Source organism: Salminus brasiliensis, chromosome 1 (assembly GCF_030463535.1).
Source record: "Salminus brasiliensis chromosome 1, fSalBra1.hap2, whole genome shotgun sequence".
NCBI classification, from domain to species: Eukaryota; Metazoa; Chordata; class Actinopteri; order Characiformes; family Bryconidae; genus Salminus; species Salminus brasiliensis.
This window is the reverse complement of record NC_132878.1, coordinates 91,166,346-91,188,188: the sequence shown is the minus strand read 5'-3', so window position 1 is coordinate 91,188,188 and position 21,843 is coordinate 91,166,346. Positions and strand designations below refer to the sequence as shown.

The following is a 21,843-nucleotide window of genomic DNA, read 5'->3' as shown; positions in this document are numbered from 1 at the left end:
ACAAGTATGGTCATATCATATGTATGGTCCTGGTTTTATGTATTTATGTATATATGTAAATACAATAGTGCCCTAAAACGTAAACAGAGAGCGCACAGCCTTTAACTCTTTAGCTGCTAGATGTGTTAATACAAAGTATACACTGCATGTAAATGTATTTTATTATGTTAATATGTATTAATTATGTAATTAGGAAATCACTGTAAAAAAATAACAGTAATTACAATAATTAAAGAGTTTGATGTAAATTAAATTCAGTGTAAATTAAATGGATCTTTTATATGAATTTCATTGAAATCCTTGGTTATCAGGCTACACTCCAGTATCCAGCACAGACCCCTCTGCTGTGGGCTACGTAACACGTGTGTTTTATATTCACGAGGACGGAACGTATTGAGGGCCAGGAGTGTCTGAGGTCACTGTTGTCAGGCTGCGACTGACAGCTTTGAAATGAAGGCATAAGTCATCCTCATATGAGCTGCTCTATTGCTACAGGCTGGGAGGGGCCAGAAGACACAAGGCCACCATGGGAGGACAGATGGGGAAGGAGAGGAACAGAACAACAAACATCCCTCCAGTGGGGGTCTGCACTAACAATGGCTACATTCTAGCTGAAGCCTAATAATCTGGTATTTCGACTAATAGAATAATATCCTTTATATATATCACATTTTCTACATGATATGGTTGGAAGAACTGTACTCTGTATAAACCTTATATGACCATAAACACATTTATGTGTATGTGTATCATACATATTGGTAGAGTCAATATATACACTATATGGACAAAAGTATTGGGACACCTGCTTATGCACTGTTTCTTCTGAAATCAAGGGTATTAAAAAGAGATTCTCCTGCTTTTATTGTCCCGGGAAGAAGACTTTCTACCAATGGTTGCAGGATTGCTGAGGATTTGATTGCATTCAGTGACAAGAGCATTAGTGATGTCAGGATGTTGGATGCTAACCACCCCACCTCATCCCAAAAGTATTGGATGGAGCACCAACCATCATTCCAGATAACACAGTTTCTTCACAGCTCAATGCTGGGGGGGCTTTATAGCCCTCTAGCCCACGTCTGATATTAGACTTATATCTAATATTAATATTAATATTATTTTAATATTAATATTAGATATACTACTAATTCTAATATTAATAAAATGTATATTAATAATAAAAAATTATGTATTATTTATTATAATTTATTAATAATAAATTATAATAAATAATAATAATAAGTTAATACTATAATACTATTTTAATATTAATATTATTTATTATTTGCTTATATTATTTATTTTACTTTAATCTTAGACACATTAAGTGCATTATTAATATCATATCATGTTGGATCACTGACTTCTGGAGAAATCCGGTGTAAATTCCTGTGCTTTTTAATATCCAATATCATGCAGCCCTAGTGTACATAATTTGTACACTATATATATATATATATATATATATATATATATATTACCCGTGTTTACATTATATATCAAACTGTATGTAAAAAATTACTTTGGGGGGCTTCTGTGATGTGGGCCCTTTAAGAACACACGCTGTGGCAGTATGACCTCACACAATTGTAAAAATGGCCCACGAAGATAATCTGAATGCCTTAAAAATGCAATGTATGTATAATAGGAAAACTGCTGCTTCATTAATAACTCATTTTAAGTATTTCACTGATAATGCTTTGTGTAGACTGGCAGAAAAATAGCAGAAAGAACGTAGTGAACAACAGCTTTTATTCAATGGATTCTTCTTTTCAAACCTAAAGTACAGAAAACAAAAACTCTTATAGAAATATTCTGTGAACTAATACAACAGGTCCTGCTTTCCAAGGCCCCCTATGGCTTATAGATCCAAATGTTGCCTTCGAAAAGCTGTAGTGCCATGTTAAAAACCGTGACGACTGGATTTTCGACATAGTCAAACGAACTGCTAGAAGGATATCAAAATATTTGCGATATATCTATTGCTACATACAGCAAAGGCGCCTTGGCCTCGAGAGCCGACTATACATTTCGCTGAGGTTCTGATATACGTTTCAGTGTCTTCCTTGATAAAAAGGAACAAGGGACTGAGAACTTACAGTAAGCTTTACAGACAGACCTTACATGGCAACTACAGTGTGTCTATCTAGCCGTGCTGAATTTTTGGTGGTAGCTGAAAAGAGCATAGAGAGAGGGGGGGGTGCCTGGCTGGTTTCAAATATCAAGTGCCTCTTTCACATCTTCAAACTCCTTCAGAGACTTAAAACACAAGTGTTGACGTCGAGGACAAACCAAAATAGACTTTCGTGGCCAATTCAGGCAAAAGGTTCTGCACAGTTCATATGCCGTTTCTGCTTTGGCAATGGCTTCAGCGTACTCAGAGTCCAGCTGACCTCTGTTTTTTAGTTTTTGTTCCCGACAGGGTTTTAGTGTTTACCGCTGTCAAACTTTCTCTCCAGTTCAGCTGCTGCAGTCATGCAGCTTGCCCCCTTTTTATGTCAAAGTTCTCCACTCACAAACGGACACAGTCTTGAGCCAAACCCCCAACCCAGTACAGACTTTTTTTTCTCAAAATGTCCAAAAAAGAAAAAATAAAACAAAACAAAAACCAAACAAACACATTTTGGCATCGGCTTTAATGGCTTCTGGTTTGTCTGAAAATCAGGAATGGACTCAGCCCTTTTGAGTCAGACAGTGCTGTGGCGGAGTCCTCAAGTCAAGTCAAGTTCGTAAACATCGTAATCGCTTTCAGAAAGTCAGGCGAAGGCTCTGAAAGGCAGGCCTAAGTACAGTGAGTTCCATTCCTGACCGCTTGAACTGACGGCTGGAGCGCCAGAAAAGCGAGTGGTGCTGATTGGGTGCTGGAGTGGGGCTTGGCCAACAAACAAGAGTCTAACTATTGGCTGGGACCCCACCGAGAAGGCAGGATCAGGGTCCGTTCTCGTTGTAGTGGAGGGAGATGGGGCGGTCCCTCTGGACTGGCATGTAGGGCCAGTTGTAGCTGGAGCCGGACAGCAGCATGTCCCTCAGGAGGGTCTCGATGGGCGTCTTGCCCACCAGACGCACGAAGAAGAGCTGCTCTATGACGGGCGAGGAGACGATGCGCAGTGAGGGCAGCCGCAGCAACAGCCGGCCGAAGCGGTTGGGCTGGTTGGGATACTGGTTCCGTACGTACTCCTCCAGTGCACACTGCGACTTCTCCTGGATGCTCTCCACGTGGGCCACGTCAGACAGGCCCATGGCATCTAGAAGAGACAAAGACAGATGGGAGGGACGTTAGCTGAGAACAAGGGAATATGACAATCTGAAGTGCAGGGATCAAAGATCAATTGCTTCATATATATGTGGGGATAAGCTGCCCCCCCCACCTTGCTACAGAAAAGGACACGCCTTCAGATACTGTACCCTGTGTTTTAGGGGCCTATATCAGTTGTTCTCAACTCTAGTCTGGGATATTCCCGGCTCTAGAACAGCTGCTTTAACTCATGAAGGGTTTGATAAAAAAGACAGCCACCTTGCTACACAGATGACACAACCCTCACACCTGTCCTTGCCACATTAGCATAGATAATGACATCCCTAGGTATTGTACCCAGCCTAGATCAGTAGTTCTCAACTCCAGCCTAGGATATTCCCAGTCTCAGGCAGTTGGAAACCCCTGGCCCCAGTACAGATCAGTGTTGGGAATAGCGTCAAAGCTGCCAAGTTGCATGCTTCTGTTCAGCCTTCCTTGTTACAGACAGCAGGTACTCTCTCCTCCTTTGTGTCTCACAGTAAGAGCACGCGTGGAGGAGCCCCCAAGGCTACGCGTCCAAGGATCAGGGCGAGTCGCTGACATTGGACGCCCGTCGGACAATTGAGGGGAGCAATGGGGTCAGGGTGTGGAGGCCTTTGGGCTGGTCTCAGCAGGCGGTTGGGGGTTGGGGAGTCTGGCCGGGATTCGCAGGACGGATCACGCCCTGGGCTACAGGGGTTATGTAGGTCAGGGCAGGGGATGGGGTGAATCCCTCTTGCTGTAACTCAGCATGCATAATTCAGGCATGTTGGTGGGAGTAAAGGGGAGGGGGAGGGTCTGCCTGGTTGGTTTCAATAATAGATGGATGTACGAAGAAAAGAGGGCTGGAAAAAACAAGCCAGGAGTCCAGGCAGCCGTTTGGAAGAGTGCAGGTCCGAGCTTCGTGCAAGGAAAGCCTTTCTGGCAGTGGGAGCCAGGAGTGGGATTGCTGATTAGGAAAATGAGAAGAGGTGTGTGGAACATCTCGTCGGTTGGATGTTATGAAAAAGCATGAAAAGCATGTGCTTTATGCGATACAGCGGCCTGGTGGTAGCCAACACTGGCAACATATCACTCGGGACGGACAGTCAACATTTAACTGGGGTTTCATGAATAAAAGAGTGAGGAATACTGCTGGACTTGACACATGGATTGTACTCCAAGCAATTTCATGACTTTTCAAACCACTGAGGTCTCCTTACCTCCCTGTGTTTAAAGCAGGTTTCCCAAATCCGTTCCTGGAGTGCGTCAAAACTGTATAGGTTAGGTTACCAAGCCTTAACAGACCTGATTCTACTCATGACTCATTACCAAACCCTTCATAAGTTGTGTCAAGTGTGTGGGATTGAACAGGACCTAATGTTATCAGAAGCCTATCTAGTCAACACCTTGGCAGAGTTTGCAGTTTGTAAGACTGGTGATGTAGACGATTCCACCATTTGTTAGCTACATTAGCCTCATAGCTTCTACATTTAAGGTTTTCTGGTCGGAAAAATCAAGCTAATGGAGCTTTGTACCTGAGGTGAAGAGCACAATGGACTTGAGGCAGGAGTACTCGGCTGTGTCCACCTGCAAGGCCTTCAGCTTCTCCACCTGCTCCTGGAAGACGCGGATATGGTCCATGAAGGCCACCACGCGTTCAGCCGACATGGGGGAGGCGTGCAGGCCAGCGGCGGCCAGCAGAGGCGCTACGTGCAGCGGCATGGAGCACTGTGCTGCGTTCAGCACAAACAGCTCACTCCATGACATGCGCAACAGCGCCACCTAAGAGCAGATGATACAGTGGTGAGCAGGACTTCATCAGTGATTATAAACTGTCACAATCACATGGTAGCTAGTCTAACAGAACTAGTCCTGTTGTTCTCAGTCTGGTAGTTCTACCTGGTCCATGAGTTGCAGGTCGGGAAAGAAGGGGATATTCTTGGCCCATTCCACAGCACTGAAGAGCAGACGGGCTGCCAGCTCACAGATGTTCTCGATGCCCATGAGGTTGTTGGACTGCATGCACTGGGCCCCATAACGGGACGTGGGGTACGGCTCTGCCCGCAGCAGCAGGGAGATGAAGCCAGACAGGTAGGGCTGGCCGTTGTATGGGTCGTTGCCGTTGGTCAGGTACTGGCCGGGACTGGACTGTGAGCTGGACATGCGGCCTCGCTGGACAGCTGTAGGGCAAAGAAGAGCAAAGGAGAGTTGGAGTGAGAAATTCTTCACACTTGGTGTTTTTTGCTCATGGGCTCCCCCTACATTTGAAGTGCAATTCACTTTTACACCACTGTCATAAATACTACTCATGCTTTTACACGCTGTACACATGCATTTGTTGGCAAGCTGAAAGATACATCTATCTGAAAGATTCATCTATCTGAGGCATCTGAAAGGAAAGAAGTATGTGGACTGAGGCGGTGGAGTAATACTATAGGACTCGGGTTACGCAGGATTAAGCAGGTCTTGTGCAGCTCCACCAAAGTTCCTGGGGCAGCAGCAGAGTTTCGGCCTGGAGTGGCAATGACAGTGACGCTATTCTCCCTGGCACAGTCAGTGGAGCATCAACATGAATTTGAAAAAATCATAATAATTAGGTTACAGCTCCATATTTCCATATTCAGTGTATCTAAGGCTTTGGAGGATAAGGATTTTTCCCTTTTACCTGAAAGTCTATTATTTCTTTACTTTCTTGGAGTGAATGAACTTATTTTGCCTGCTACTATAGGCTGAAAACCAGTCGGTTTAAAACAGCCATCCAGGCATTTACAATATCATAAACACTGCATGATATCACACACTGCCACACAATCGTGGCAGTGAACTGAAAGATGTCATACTTCACCCATGGTCCAGGTGAATTCTGTTGTTTGGGCTATATAATATCACAATGTCATGTCACTTAGTGTGCCACAACAGAAATCAGAGTGATGACACCGACCCCTCGCTGAGTGTGTGTGCCCTATCTGTGGAGCCCATCTGAGAGACGAACCCCCTCTTTGCTCTCTATCAATGAGTAATGAGCGGGTGAAGCCTGCTAAAACGGAATGGTTTTTCACACCTCCCCTCGACAAATGGCTCAGCCAGAGGCCAAGGGCCAAACAGAGGCCGTTCAGCAGCGATGCCACTCAAAGGCCATTTGGAAAACACCTGTTCAGCCATCCCGCTGTCCGACTAATAACTCCATCTACTGTTACATGTGACGACCATGGGCAGGACAGAACAGAGAGAGAGAGAGAGAGAGAGGTGTTGGAGATGGAAAATGTTTTAAACCCCAGCGTCTCCTGCTCTTACAATAGAACAGCTGTGCCACTCAAAGACTTTGAGGTATGGCAGGGGTCACGGCCTTCCTCTTAATCTAAGTGGAGACTATTCTTAATCATCACGCCTTGCCCTCGGACACACCGGTAAAAACAGACACTGCAACCCTGGGCTGAACAATATGTTGCCGGTTAAATCAATAGCATAATGTTGGCTTTTCTTTATATTGATATCACAAAAAGATGTGATGTGCAAATTAATGTAAATAAGTATAAATTGTCGACTACACTGTTATTGTATCTACACAAACAAGCGAATAAAAATATCCTCAAAATACACTTATATATTATATACACCATACATGCTAGAATAAAATGTTAGCACTGGCTTCTTAGCTAAATAAACAAACACTAATCTGGAGCTTGACTTATTCTACCACCAAGATAGAAGGAAATAACAACAGTTAGGGACGTAACAATAATATGGTATTGGATTGTATTGCAGCTAGTATAACTAGCATGGTAGCTTGTGGCAAGTGTGTTAGCTTGAGTATAACATATTAGCTTGAGGCTAAGGCCTTAGATCGGGACCAATGACTGGAGAAAACATGGATGCCGTGGCTCCATTCCCTTCTGTTCCCTTCAGTCCATAGAAATGAAGCCAGAATTGTCCCCCATGTTGACAAATTTGCAACGAGAGTCTGTGCAGTGGACACTGGAGGGTATGGGGACGGGCACTAGACCTTCTACAGTCATTGATCTGGACATTTTAAAGCACATCTTATGTTTCAGATATTGTACTTTTATAACGTTGAACACTCTAAACTGATGGAAATACTTCTTAAAATGTATTTAGGTAATTAACACTTGTCAAAAAAGGAAAAAAATACTCAGTGAATTTCTGTTAATGCCATGATATGATGCAGTCTCAAACATTAAGACAACAAATAAACAGAGAAGGAGGCAAAAAAAAAAAAACTAGAGCAAAGCTTTTCAATGTGAACCTTGACTGGGAGCGTTTGCTGTGTGAGGAAGGTTGAAGGCTGGGAGGATGGAGAAAAGGCATTGAGGAAGATAAAAACACTGCACTAAATAAAGGTGGCTGGCCATGTGCCAGAGTATGCACCGGGTGGCTCGTTACAGCAGGGGACGAGGGGAGTCCAAGCATGACTGCTGCCTAGTGGTGTAAATCTCTGACCCCACAACAGTTCATAAAGAAATCAAACAATGCAGCTCGTAATGCTGATCTGATCTGATTAACTTGGTGTGATTCTGTATCATTAAAATAAAAAAATGTGACTGGAGGAACCGTTTACACAGAAGTGAAATATAGATGGCTACATTTTGGGTTTCAAAACAGCTCAGGAATGGCCAACAAGTGAGTGCATATTGCGTCGAAAAGCAATACTGTTGAACTGCCACCTTCACACTAACACATCAGTCTGCCTCAGTACAGTCTGCTATTGATATTTATATAGGGCAGCCTGATTTAGATTTTTGTCATTTCTGCTCTTTTTTCTAATTACTGACAATTTAACAGGCACATCAGTTACAGGCCAATCAAGAAGTGATGGCATTAATAACATGTATATTAGGGGTGTAAAAAATCTAAATATCAAATAAATAAAGTATTTCGATATTATGTTTTGTTGTTTTTTTTGCGATACTGTATCAATTCTGCATCAGAAACTGTGACAGACAGTGGTTCAATTAGTGTTGTATTTAAACCCCTACCACTAGATAGCAGTGTTGTCTTCAGATCACACTGTTTTTACTATGACAGTGACAGTTTTCCTAAAATTCCTAAAAAAAAATCACTTTAATTAAAGTATCTCAATATATATCTCAACATACTGAATCGTAACACCTGTATCGTGATACGTATCGTATCGCCCGGTTCTTGCCAATACACAGCCCTAATGTATATGGGGTGTAATTTATGCAGCCTAGATGTTGGGGCCAGCTCATGGATCCAAAGACTGAACACTCAGGTATTAAAAATTCAGCACTGAATGGCACCAAATATTTTGATACTTGGCAGTACTTCAGCAGGTACCCTGAATAACTGGGCAGATGGCCTCTCTGAGTCTCTAGGTCCAGCTCCTTTAAGAGGAATGGAAGGGTCTTCATACAGGGGCTCAGGTGGTGCCTAAACAAATGTACCTAAACAGGTTCTTTGGAGCAACGGCATTGAAGGAGCACCTTTGTTTGAGTGTGAAGAACCTTCTCTTGATATAAAGGTTCTTTACACTAACACTTCTCTGTTACAAACACCAGAAGTGGTTCTTCTATGGCATCGCTCAAAGAACCTGAATGATTTTTAAGAGTGTATAAAGAATCATCTTTGGTTTCCTAAAAAAAAGAGCCATATCAATGGGTGTTTTTCCAGTTTAAGAACCTTTTAAGTGAAACCTTTAAGAGTGCAATAAGAAGCAAGTGTAAGGCTAGCTAACACGACACACTGCACTAGTGCAGCAGGACACATCGGGTGGCTTGTCCTGACCTTACCCCACTGTTCTGCTCTGTCAGAAACTCATGTGAACGCACTGGGGGTTTACAACTTAGCAGATGATTCACTGCAATGTTTATTTTACCAATAGCCGTCCGTCCTTTCCAAGTGACCTAAAGCTGGACAAATTCCTGTAATCATGATGTCATCCATGCTAATGAACTCCCCTTGCGCCAGTGTTTCTGCCCTGTGAGTCATGACTGTGAACACCAGTTTAAAGTCACCTGATCCAGGTCACTGTGCTCCATTCAGCACAGGCTTGCTTTAAAGGACAGGTTAGATGTATTGAAAGAGATGTTCATGGCCTGCAGGCGGTGGAAAATGACCCTGGGCTTATCATTCAGTTATTTAATTATTCAGCAACTATTATGAAACTGCAACAGTCATGTAAGTCCTGCACTACACTATATGTACCAAATGTTTGTGGACACTGTTTGTGGCTACTTTTAGTTGCATTTAATTGCTGAAAAGATATGCAAATTCAACAGATAGCTTGTCTAGTCCATGTAGAGAAGCACTGCCAATAGAGTAGGACTCTATTGAACTTATTGGCACTATGCCTAATGTCACCGTAGGCTAGAGGTTAATAAAGCCCCCCAGCGATGAGCTGTGGAGCAGTGGAAGAACTGTGTTCTCTGGAATGATGGTTGGTGCTCCATCCAATACTTTTGGAATGAGTTGTGGAGTTGGGGATGAGGTGGGCCGGTGATCATCCAACATCCTGATCTGACTTACTAACTCTTGTTGCTGAATGCAATCAAATCCACACAGCAGTGCTCCTCCAAACTCAAGTAAAAAGTCTTCATCCCTGGACAGTAGAGACAGTTACTTCAACAAAAGCAGGTGAAACTCTTTTTAGTACCCTAGATTTTGAAAGAAACAATGAAGAAGCAGGTGTCCCAATACTTTTGTCTATATAGTATAGTCCAGTATGCCTAGCAGCTCTATGAGCAAAAGTTAACAACATAGAGGCTCGTAATCAGTCTGGAATAGCCTGTGTGTACGCTTCCCAAGACCAGTACTGACAATGACCGTCTCGAAAAGTCAAAAGATAGCAGCTGGCAGTGAAACTGGAATTTCAGACCTAAAATCCATTACTGTGCTACAGTAAAAGACTCTGCGTGAGGAGCCTCTGGCACGTTAGTCTCCACACATCCCATAATAGCAACAGTCACACTGAGCTCTTAGGAAGCGCTGATGAATTAATAAGAGAATATGCTAAACCTGTGGTGGAGAGCTAGGGGAAGTCTCTTGCTGAAGGTCAAGTGTCTCAGAGACTGGACTTCCCCGTTCCCCTGTCTCTCTCCTGGTCTGTTCCTTCTCTCCAGATTGACATTGTAAAAGGGTCTTCACACAGACAGGGAGAAAGGGAGGAGTATCACAGTCAAACATTGACAAAATGAGGAGAGTTACCCTCATAAAGCAAACAGATAGGGAGACAAGGTGCTCTTGAGTCAAGGCACTTCAGAATCTGCCAAACACACTTTAGCCTTAATGGAGTGCCTGAAGGAACGGGCCTATTCACCCCAAAACGCTAACAGGACTGAGAACCCAGACAAACCGAAGCCCAAGACCAAAGTCCATGTGAGACCAAAAGTGAGACCATGTCTCAACTAGTCTAACTGCTTTTAGTCCAAAAGCATTGGTCTTTTCAAATTGCTTGATGGGTTCATTTAAAAGTGACAACAGAAATTACACTGCGCTGTTTAATATAAGCACATATCAGCCATAACATTAAAACCACTGAGAGGTAAAGTAAATAACACCGATTATCTGATTCCAGTGGCACCTGTCTCAAGGGTTGGGATCTGCATATTAGGCAGCAAGTAAACAGTCAGTTCTTAAAGGTGGTAAAGATGTTAAAAGCAGGAAAAATGGGCAAGCGTAAGAATCTTAGCCACTCTGACAACAACCAAACTGTGATGGCTAGACGACCGGATCAGAACATCTCCAAAACATCAGGCATAAGGTCCTGTGGGGTATGCAATAGTCAGTACCTACCAAGGAAGGACAGTCAAAGAACTGGCGACAGGGTCATGAGTGCCCAAGGGCCACTGATGCATGTGGCAAGACCATTTAGACAGGACTTAAAGGATACCACAGCTCACCTTCGGAGGTCTTGTGGAGTCCTCGATGGGTCAGAGCTGTTCTGGTGAGGACCACAAGAGTCACCAACGCAATATTGGGCAGGTGTTTTTAATATTAATAATAAGATAACGATTCTTATTATTAATACTAATAATAAGAGTAGTGGCCAAGACATCTCAAGGCTGTGTCTAAGGCTTATGGCTCTAAGATGTCATTTGTCTGATCAATATAGCTTAATTAAATGAATATAATAATCTATAAAGTCTATTTTTTGGCCAAGAAGACCAGCTTACCCACATTTCCTGGCGTTAGGCATGTCATGTCCACATTATTAGTGTGTTTGGTTGCTTCTGAATCGTACAATTCACAAGCTTCCCCATTCACAACAATCTCACCTCCTTAAACCATGTTAAAACAATACAGTTAATAATGTAGGCTATAATGAAAAATGCTGGTCTTCCATCTTAAAAACTGCACTCAGCCATAAGCAGGTCCGATGTTAGCATGTCTGGGTGTCAGAACCACAGTCGTTCCAATCAGAAAACCAGCCGGAGATTAAACAGAAACAGATTATCATGCAAGGCACAAGCTGGGAGTTTATGTAATGGTTCTTAAACAGAAGCGCGTTCGGAGAATCTGTCGGGCTGGAGCCCAAATGCACTTCGTTCTCGAAAGAGACGACATCCACCTGTGATTGAGAGACCTCTGAGTGCAGGAGGATCAGCAGGGCAACGAGTTAGGCAACTGCACAAGTAGTGATATTTACCCAAACCCCGCAGAGAACTGTCACATTTGGACTTTGCCTTTAAACCTGTCTATTATTAATGTTTACTTTCCCTTGACCTATATTTCACCCTGAGTGAGTGTTATGTGTCACAGGAGGGATGATGCCTCTATAAGTGTGTGTGCATGTTAGGATTCCAGGAGCAGCAGGAGGTGTGCATGTGCGCCGTTAGGCCGCTTTAGCATACGCACTGAGTGTGTTGCTCAAATGCCGTCCCAGTGGGACCTGGAATTTTCACACCCTTGCTGCCGTAAGAGCTGAACTGCACTGTTTACTACTGAGCGCTGGCTGAGACTTGAAAGACGATGAGTTTCTTGGAGTGTGTGTGTGTGTGTGTGAGACAGACAGTCTAATGTGTGCAATGCTAGACTTCTCATCCAGTGCAAATTGATGCATTTCTTGCCCTGACCCTTAATTTAGAGGCGCTGCCGCTGTTTGTTCACGGGTATCTACTAATTCAATGTAATTTATGAATTATTAGAGACAGCATATACAATAGTTATCAATGGTTATCAGTACTGGAGCTGTACAAGACAGGAGACTGCTGCCTTAAATAGTAATAAACTGTTCAGGCTTGCTTGATGTCATCATAATCACATACTTTTATTTTAAACTGAAATTTGATGATGAATTTATTGACCTTATTGAACTTCGGTGGAGCCGGACTTTTAGTCAACATCTGGTCGAGGCATGGACTCCGCAGGGATTCTAAAGGGGTCCAGTGGTGTCTGGCACCAAGACTTTTAGTAGACACTGACCACTGCATACTGGGAACACCCCACAAGACCTGTCTGATGTTTTGGAGATCAGACTGTCAGGCTGTTTACTTACTGCCTAATATGTGGATCCCACTCCTTGACAGGCGCTGCTGTAACCAGATAATCAATGTCATGCACTTCACCTACCTGTCAGTGGTTTTAATGTTATGGCTGATCTGTGTAGATATGACACTACGTAGTATCAACGAAACCTTTCCACAACTTAGTATCGCCACCTGTTTCGATGAGTTACACTCTGAAAAATAGGGGTTTGCAAACGGTTCTCTGAGCGATGCCATAGAAGAACCACTTTCATAAAGAGCCATATTTGTAATAGGGATGCATGAGATGTATGAAAAGGCTTTCAATTAGCAAAGAACCTTTACATCAAATGAAGCTTCTGAACACCCATGTCATTATAAAATGGTTCTTTATGAAAGCAAAAGTGGTTTCTCTATGGCACTGCTCAACGAACCATTAGCAGAACTTAATTTTTTAGAGTGTATTAGCAAAAATAGCTGATTAAATAATGTAAGTAAAATAATAATATCTCCATTTGTTAGCTTAACGCTGCTTATCACAACTGCTAAGGCCTTAAAAAAACTGACCTGGAGACATTCTGGCACTTTGGAATCGAATGAGCTTCAAGAAATAATTCATATGCAGTTACGCCATGCTCTCCATCTGCTCATAGCTATGACTTCTAAGGATGTAACAGAGGTCACGGCAGTACACAGCAATTGTGGATCGGCTGCTGCTGTCAGCCGGTCACACTCGCTCTATCTCTCTCGTGCACGCTGACACACTCTTTTTGCACACTCTTTTTCTCTGTCATAGGAGATCCTTTGTCAGGCTGGAATGTCAGTCATGTCGCGAGAAGCCTGAGGTGCAAAAACAGGTAGAGCAATCGAGAAGGGGGGGGTGAGAAGAAGACAGGAGCCGGCTGTGGTTCAGGGAGGATAAGTGAGCTCCCGCAGATCAGCCCTTTGACCCATTTTCACCAGATTCCACAAGCCGTTCGGTCATCTCGGGTCACGTCCGGCCGTCTAAACCCCCCCCCCGATGTCAAAGTACGCACGGATAAACAGCACTGGGACATCGTCTTGAACTCATGGTCTGTACGAAGCACAAAGGAGCCTGCATCATGATTCAGCCCCATTCATCGGCAAAAACACATGTGATGCGTCAGTAGGAGTAGAGAGTGGGATTTCAGAGCACTTCAGCTCACAAAGAGCTCAGTGAATTCACGCTCCTCAGAAGCGGTCATAAGCCATGCAGCAATTCGGCCGCTCTGTTTGAGGGCTTGTCTTCATGAAACAAGCACTCATTTTTCATGGCAATAAATCACTGTCTGTTAATCAACGTCAACACCTACAAAAGCCTTTCATCTTTCCCTCAGAACGGAGCATTACTACTGCACATCTGCTAACGTTATATGAACATCCACCATCCACCTATAGATCTACCCTCCTAATGACTTTAAACCAAAGCTATGTGAGGCTAAGTAAGGGCCACACACTCTTCGCCAAATGCTCTCGACAGAACATCTGCTGAAACCCAGGGCTTTCGCTATCGACTACCGCAGTAATCGAGTTATTAACGGATTATTTACTTTATTAATTCGACAAATCGTTGTTTTGTAATGACTTATGATAGTAAAGGAATGAATTGAACAATGGCAGAATTTACAGAGCATTTCAAAAAGTCTAATGCAAAAGTTTGGGCACCTTTGGTCAAAATACGTGTTGTTTAAAGAAAGTAAACAATCTGCTACACGTCTAAACAGTCATTAGCAAAATTACTGTTTATTTACTGTATTTAACCTTTAATAATAATGACTGAACATGGTGTGGGTAAAGGTAATTAATGGCATATTTCTAATATGGTAACATTTAGTAAATAAATAGGAATTATGTCAAAAATGAGCAGAAAAAGTTTCCTGTAGAGGATTCCTTCACTTATTTACAAAATCACCTCATTTGAACAAGGTTGCCCAAACTTTCGCATTCAGCATATATCAATGTTCACAGTACTGTGCAAAAGTTATAGTCCCCTGTGGAAATTAGATGGACAAAGCAGCATATCTGAGCAGTAAGTGTTTAATTACTCAGTAAAACATTAATATTAGAATACATACTAGTGACGGCTGTGGTTTTCCATCTCTGTGTTCATTAGAACATCTTCAAAGTTCTCCTCATGGAGTCTAGTGTTATTTAGAGTTCTCCTCATATCAACACCTGGTTTGGTGGTAAATCAGGGTTTAATGATGGTAAATCAGGTGAGCTGCTGCTGCTGCTGCTGCTGGTGGAGTTGAACACATCCTCCACGCTGTGCTGGCTGGACTGGGAGGCGTCCAGGAGAAACCAGGAGGAACCGAGCTCTGTTCTTTAGACTAGCTCACAAGATCTCACCTACTTTCTTTCTTCACAATGAGAAGCTCTTGTTCTCTTTACTATATTTATGTTTATCTTCATCTGTTCTGATGGGATCTGGAGCTTCTACAGTAATAACTCTCTCATTGTTGAGAGACTTGACCACAGTACTGTGTGTGTGTGTGTTTATATATATATATTTAGCCAATTCAACTATTGAAAAAAATGGAATTGTCATGAATGAATAAATTATATTAGTCAGATAAAATCCAAGAAATTTGGATCACTTTAGTCAAGTCTGTGTCACTTTAATAAGCCAGGACTACAAAATGATCCTCTCATTGATCTCATGATTAGCTGATCTTGTTTCTAAAGTACTGAGCGCAGTTAGAAACTAAAACATAATTGATCCACTCATACCATAAAGACAATGACATTAGAAGTCCCTAAAAACAGAAGGGATAATGATGATTCTTTAATAAGCTGCTACACACTTTACTTTAACATATGGTCAGAAATAACCAATATATTAATATCTATTCTGTACCGTTGCGCACACAGAATATCTGAAATCAGGTCTGCTGGGCCGGTAGGGTAAACTAAATGTCGGCACAAACCAGTGTGTCTACAAAGCTGTTACAACAGTGCAAAAAGAGAGCAAAACACCTAGATCTGCAAGAAACGCATCACACAACACAAGACGCTTCCCCGTGCGCTCCTCGTCAGGCCTGCATGCTGCATAATTCAGAGGAGGCATGACTTATGTATGAACTCCAAGACAGATAAGGATACGGTATACGGATATGTATATACACTACCACTCAAAAGTTTGGGATCACTTGTCATAGTAATGATTTCGGATATATTCTGTATCTTATACACAATACAGATTTAAATAGTAAAATGTATGGTAAGATGTTTCATTTAATATTTTAGTATTTTGTGAACAGCGGAAAAGTATCCAATGAAGAATATACTATCAATATAAACCCTATTATCTATTTACACTTATTTTCTGTCACACTTCTGAAAAATCCGGTTCCGGTTTTATTCATATCTATTAGAGCTGGGCAATATTAAAATATTTGAACTTATTGTGATAAATTTAGTTATTGTGGTACACAATATGCTTTTATGAGTGTATCATGGATATCAGTGCAATCAGTCTTATTTAATTAAATAGAGTGAAGCATATTTTGAGTAAAAATCACAGTACTCAGTATGGAAGAGTATTTGGATATCAGTTTTGTTTTTTTTTACGCTGTTAGTACATTTTGTCTGTATGATATAAATAATATTGTCTTTAAACATTGTGATAGATTTTTTTTCATATTGCCTATATATTATCTATCTATATATTAATCCATATTTATTTTTGGAAGTTTTACATCTTTAAATGATTGTTATTTTAGCATTGTTTTAGAGAACTGTCTACAGCTCTGTTCATTATTCAGGACATATGTAACATTTCTTTGTATAATTTGAATTTTATACATGTAACCAAATAAGATTTATTTATTTAAAATAATGATTCTCAACTTTTGAAAAGTGCTGTATGGTGTACAGGTGAGTCAGCTCTCAGTCTTAATGTTCTCCATCATCCAAAACATGTTAAACATGTTAAGGATTAGAAGCAAAGCTGGGAATGGCATGTCATGTAGACAAAGACACGTAAGCTAGAACACTGAATAGACAGAATAGACAGCACTGGTTGTGACCAACTGCAAACATGCTAAACTCGTCAGAATTGTGTTTTCTTATGGTGAAACTGATCAGATATCAGTTCAAAATTTTTTTTAATTAAGTATTTGCCAAAAAGAAATCATAGTTTGATACTTAAGTACAACTCTTCAGGAAATATGTAGACTGTAATTGAGGGATTTAATGTTGACCAACCAAAAAAAGTCATGGATTTGTTGTTTTGTTTGTGAATTATTCAGGGTTAAAGTAACTGCCTAGAGTCTCAAAGGCGTAAGAAAGCGTGGCCTCCATTTATTAGTTCATCTATATGTAAACTTAACATTCTGTAGCAAAGTCTGAGAACAGACCTTCAACCCAAAAGACATCATTTTGGTCATGTTTTTGTCATCTAGCTTACAGCAGCTAGCATATCTCCTCAACTGGGTCAATCTTCCTGGCTATCATTTCCATATAGGCCTCAAAAATCAGGTTCACTGTCTACCTTCATGCCTTTTATATATTTTAGCTTTGAATAATACAACAAATGACTGGGTTTAACCTCCAAACTCATCTGTTTCGACTACAATATATGGTCTACTAATCAACATGGTTAGGCTTTAGGCCATCCAACACCACACAAACACAACATTCACTGAAGTGGGGTTAAAATATCCAACAAAGCCACATTAGAGGTGCTTTTTAAGAAGCAATCTCTTCGGTTTTCATTCATTTTCAAATACATAGAGCTTTTTAAATACACAAACGTTCCTAAAGCTGTCTAATGTCCAGATATAATCAAGGCTAAGGCTAGCTCTTGTTTTGGCTGCATTTATGCTCAGTTAGCTCGTAATTCTGAGGTGCTGAACTCGACATGGACGACTATGGACTGACGAAAGTGTGCCGTGTATCTTGTACGCACAAGCACGCCTGTATAGAGCTGATTGAAAAGACAGTAACATGTGCTGAGAGACTGTAGCAGCAGCGATGTCGAGCACTTGTACACAGCATGACGGTGTCGGCTCTACTTCAGCTCATCTGCATCCTTAATCATTTCAGAGCCCTCAGAGCCTTACGGCCATCCGTTCCCTGGCCAGGTAGTCACTTTTTTAACAAGCCACTTCAACTTCTGTTTACTTTAATAGTCTGATAACTGTGAACTAACAGTACTGTAGACCTAGCGAACCAAACAAATGTTCTCTGGCCATTAAAAGGAAAATAAAAGGGGCTCCTCATTCAAATGTGATGAAACCTGCAGCTATGCAACTATAACTAGCCCTAACATCTCTGTGCATTTATATCATAACACAGTAAAAAGTACTGAGACAGTCACTTTTGGCAGTGACTGAAGTGTGACGAACCAAACGCCGTCACTAATGAGAAAACAAAAGAGCTCCTCGTCCAGGAAAAGCTATAACAATCTGGACTGTTGAGCTTGTTGCTCATTATTTTATTCATGACATTCATCCTCTTTCACTACAGCTGCAGAGGTCTCCCCTGAACTCTCTGTGCTGACTATACTGTTTGCGAGTATCTGAGGTGAGTGTTTTCGAAGTGTACAGAAATGTATAGTATTCCCCCCTAAGCCGAAATGCAGCTGAACAGGCCAGGCATGACTTATGTATGAAGTCTGAAGTCTGAAGTCCTCTTCATCTGGAGGAGGCTTATAACGAAGCCTATGGCACCCAAAATCTTTAGTAGTGCCAGACTTCGGTTACATTAGCCTCATAGCTTCAGTGCAAAACTCAAGAAACGGCTAATGGGTTGCATTGGGGAAATGGTGTAAATGAGTTGCTCCTTTTCCAGTGAACCCTTTCTTTAATAGTCCTCAGGCCTCACATCTGGATAGTTTTGTACTTTTTCAAATGAAACTTCTACTCAGGTTTATTTGAAGGTAAAGAAATCAGTCACTAACTTTGAGTTATTTATTTTTTTAATTGCAATGTACTCTTACTCAACTGGTTCGAGTAAAAGCAGTCATTCACTGAAATAAAAGTACTTTAAGTCACTATTCCACTAATAAAAGCATGTTTAGTCATTATTTGACTGAAATAAAAATACTTTAAGTCACTATTCCACTAATAAAAGCATGTTTAGTCATTATTTGACTGAAATAAAAATACTTTAAGTCACTATTCCACTAATAAAAGCATGTTTAGTCATTATTTGACTGAAATAAAAATACTTTAAGTCACTATTCCACTAATAAAAGCATGTTTAGTCATTATTTGACTGAAATAAAAATACTTTAAGTCACTATTCCACTAATAAAAGCATGTTTAGTCATTATTTGACTGAAATAAAAATACTTTAAGTCACTATTCCACTAATAAAAGCATGTTTAGTCATTATTTGACTGAAATAAAAATACTTTAAGTCACTATTCCACTAATAAAAGCATGTTTAGTCATTATTTCTCTGAAATAAAAGTACTTTAAGTCACTATTCCACTAATAAAAGCATGTTTAGTCATTATTTCTCTGAAATAAAAGTACTTTAAGTCACTATTCCACTAATAAAAGCATGTTTAGTCATTATTTCTCTGAAATAAAAGTACTTTAAGTCATTATTTCTCTAAAATACCCTTTTACACAGTATTTCACTGAAGTAAGGGTATTTTCAGTCAGTATTTAACTAAAATAAAAGTACCTTAAGTCAATATTTCACAGACATACAGTAGTTTAAGTCATTATTGCACTGAAGTAAATATACATTTAGTCATTATTTCACTGGAAAATGTCATTTCAGTGGTTATTTCACTGAAATAAAAGTACTCATAATCATTATTTCATTAAAGATACTTTTCGACAGTATTTATCTGAAGTAAAAGTATCGTTTTTACTGAAATAAAATTACTTTAAGGCATTTTTAACCAACACAAAAGCATGTTTAGTCATTATTTCATTGAAATAAAAGCATGTTTAGTCATTATTTCATTGAAATAAAAGCATGTTTAGTCATTATTGCACTGAAATGAAAGTAATTTTTAATTTTTATTTTTTTAAAGATACTTTAAACAGCATTTCACTAAAGTAAATATATTTTTCTGTCAGTATTTGACTAAAATAAAAGTACTTTAAGTCAATAATTCACAGATATACAGTAGTTTAGGTCATTATTGCAGTAAATATACAGTTAGTCATTATTTTACTAGAAATAAAAGCATGTTTAGTCTTTATTTCACTTAAAGATACTTTTATAAAGCACTTTACTGAAAATGTAACTAAGTAGAGGAACCTTTAGTCAGTATTTCACTAAAATAAAATATAAAATAAAAATTCCTCAGTAGGTTCCTCAGTACTCAGTGTTTTGGAGGGCACACGCACTCTTACTCAGGTGGGTTTTAGCCAAAGCACTTTTCTAATGATCATTTCACCGCACTCACCCTCTCGCCTCATGCCGACCTTCAGGCACTTTTTCAGGCGGCAGTACTGGCACTGGTTGCGGTGGTGCTGGTCGATGGGACAGTCCCGGTTGCCCCTGCACGTGTAGCTCAGGTTGCGCCTCACCGACCTCTTGAAGAAGCTCTTGCAGCCCTCGCAGGTGAACTGGCCGTAGTGTTTACCGCTGGACTTGTCCCCGCACACCATGCAGTCCACATTGGGGATCTTGTCCGCGGAGAGCGCGTCGTTGCCCGGGGTGGATCCCGACGGCGTCCCCGGCGTGCCGCCGGGCTCCTGGCCGCACAGCTGGAGCTGCGACCCAGGATCCGCCGAAATGTTCTCCTGCCACTGGTTTACTACCATTGCCATGCTATCCCAGTGCAGGTTCAGCGGGACAGGCAGATGGGGTGTTTTTAACTTTAGGGGGGTGTCGAGATTTTTTTAGGTTATCCGATCTTGTCCTGAGTCACAAAAAAAAAAACAAGGCGAGGCTTCCCCACTGGACCTCCTCGAGACAGGAATGCACGCGTCTTTAGCGCTTTTGCAGCGCGTGCGACCTCGCAAACCGCTCGCGTTTCTACTTAAACGATCTGTTTGGGAACTTTCCAGTGCATACGCGACGGGGGCATGGTCGTGCACGATCTGCAAGTGGAAATCCCCCCCAAAACACGCGCACTCGCATGCATGCACGCACACACTCGGATCACTCGGTCTGGCGGCGCGCGGCTTAGTCCCCTACTCACGAGAGCCTCATATTAAAGCGTTTAGGACGGGGTGGGAACGAGTTCAGCGGTGGAAGTGGCGTCCAAGGGTGATCAGATGTAAGCCCCGACTTGTGATAGCTCTCAGATAAAAGCTTTAGGCACGAAAAGAAAGAAAAGTGCAGCGCGCGCGGCAAAATAACAACAAACACTCACGCGCACTCCCCTCGGTACACAAAAGCGAAGATCACACCGTGCGAGGTTTGCAAAGGAGCATCCGTCAGCCACGAAATGGCGAAAATACGCGTACACGAGCAAGATCTTTCTCCTCCACGAGCTGCGCGGTTCTCCCTCCGGCTGTCAGTCCGACTCTCCCGGTCCGAGTTCCCAATCCGGTGAAAGTGACACTAAACGACTGGGGGCGCCGAGGCCCCGCCCGGTGCTCGCCATATAAGGACATACGCACCATATAAGGGCATGACGCCCGCTTTCGAGGGCCAAATCTCGACGCCTATTGGCTAGTGGGAGTGGCCCAAGTGAAAAACCGACCAATCACAAGGCGACCGCTTTAGGCGCAGGGTTTTTATTGTGAATAGGAGGCGTGTAAAAATCCTGTTGTTGTAATATCAATATAAATGATAAATTATTAATTATTGCACTCGTGTAAACGGCAATTTGCCTCGTTTTAAGAGTAATTAAATTAATATAAGCGCAGGGAATTTTAAAAAAATATTTTAAATGAATAATATAAATATTATAATAACTAATAATAATAATAATTCAATCGTAAACCAAACGATACTCAGCTACTTCGACATATATACACCAATAAACGTAAAAACGTACACAACGTTGTTTTTAAGTTTTTACTTACTTTTTTATAACCAATATCTCTCACAAACATCACAAAATATCTCAAATATAATATATATAGTATATTTCATATAAAATATAGTTTACTAAACGGTAAACGGTGGTACTTATTCAGTGGTAGGACTTTGGACTTTACCATGTGAAGTGTCTGTAAACTACTGAAGCTGGACCCACACGTGCTG

At 41.4% G+C, this 21,843-nt stretch overlaps 1 protein-coding gene across 1 annotated transcript; it reads right to left on the bottom strand.

Moving 5' to 3' along the window:
• Nucleotides 1–1,735: 1,735 nt before the first annotated feature.
• On the bottom strand, nucleotides 1,736–21,161 carry nr2f5 (nuclear receptor subfamily 2, group F, member 5). Its single transcript, XM_072692386.1, has 4 exons — nucleotides 20,090–21,161; nucleotides 5,156–5,436; nucleotides 4,792–5,038; nucleotides 1,736–3,245 (listed from the first exon to the last, which is right to left on the bottom strand). Exons 1-4 carry the CDS (start codon nucleotides 20,454–20,456, stop codon nucleotides 2,929–2,931), a joined length of 1,212 nt encoding a protein of 403 aa, XP_072548487.1. The 5' UTR covers nucleotides 20,457–21,161; the 3' UTR covers nucleotides 1,736–2,928.
• Nucleotides 21,162–21,843: the final 682 nt, after the last annotated feature.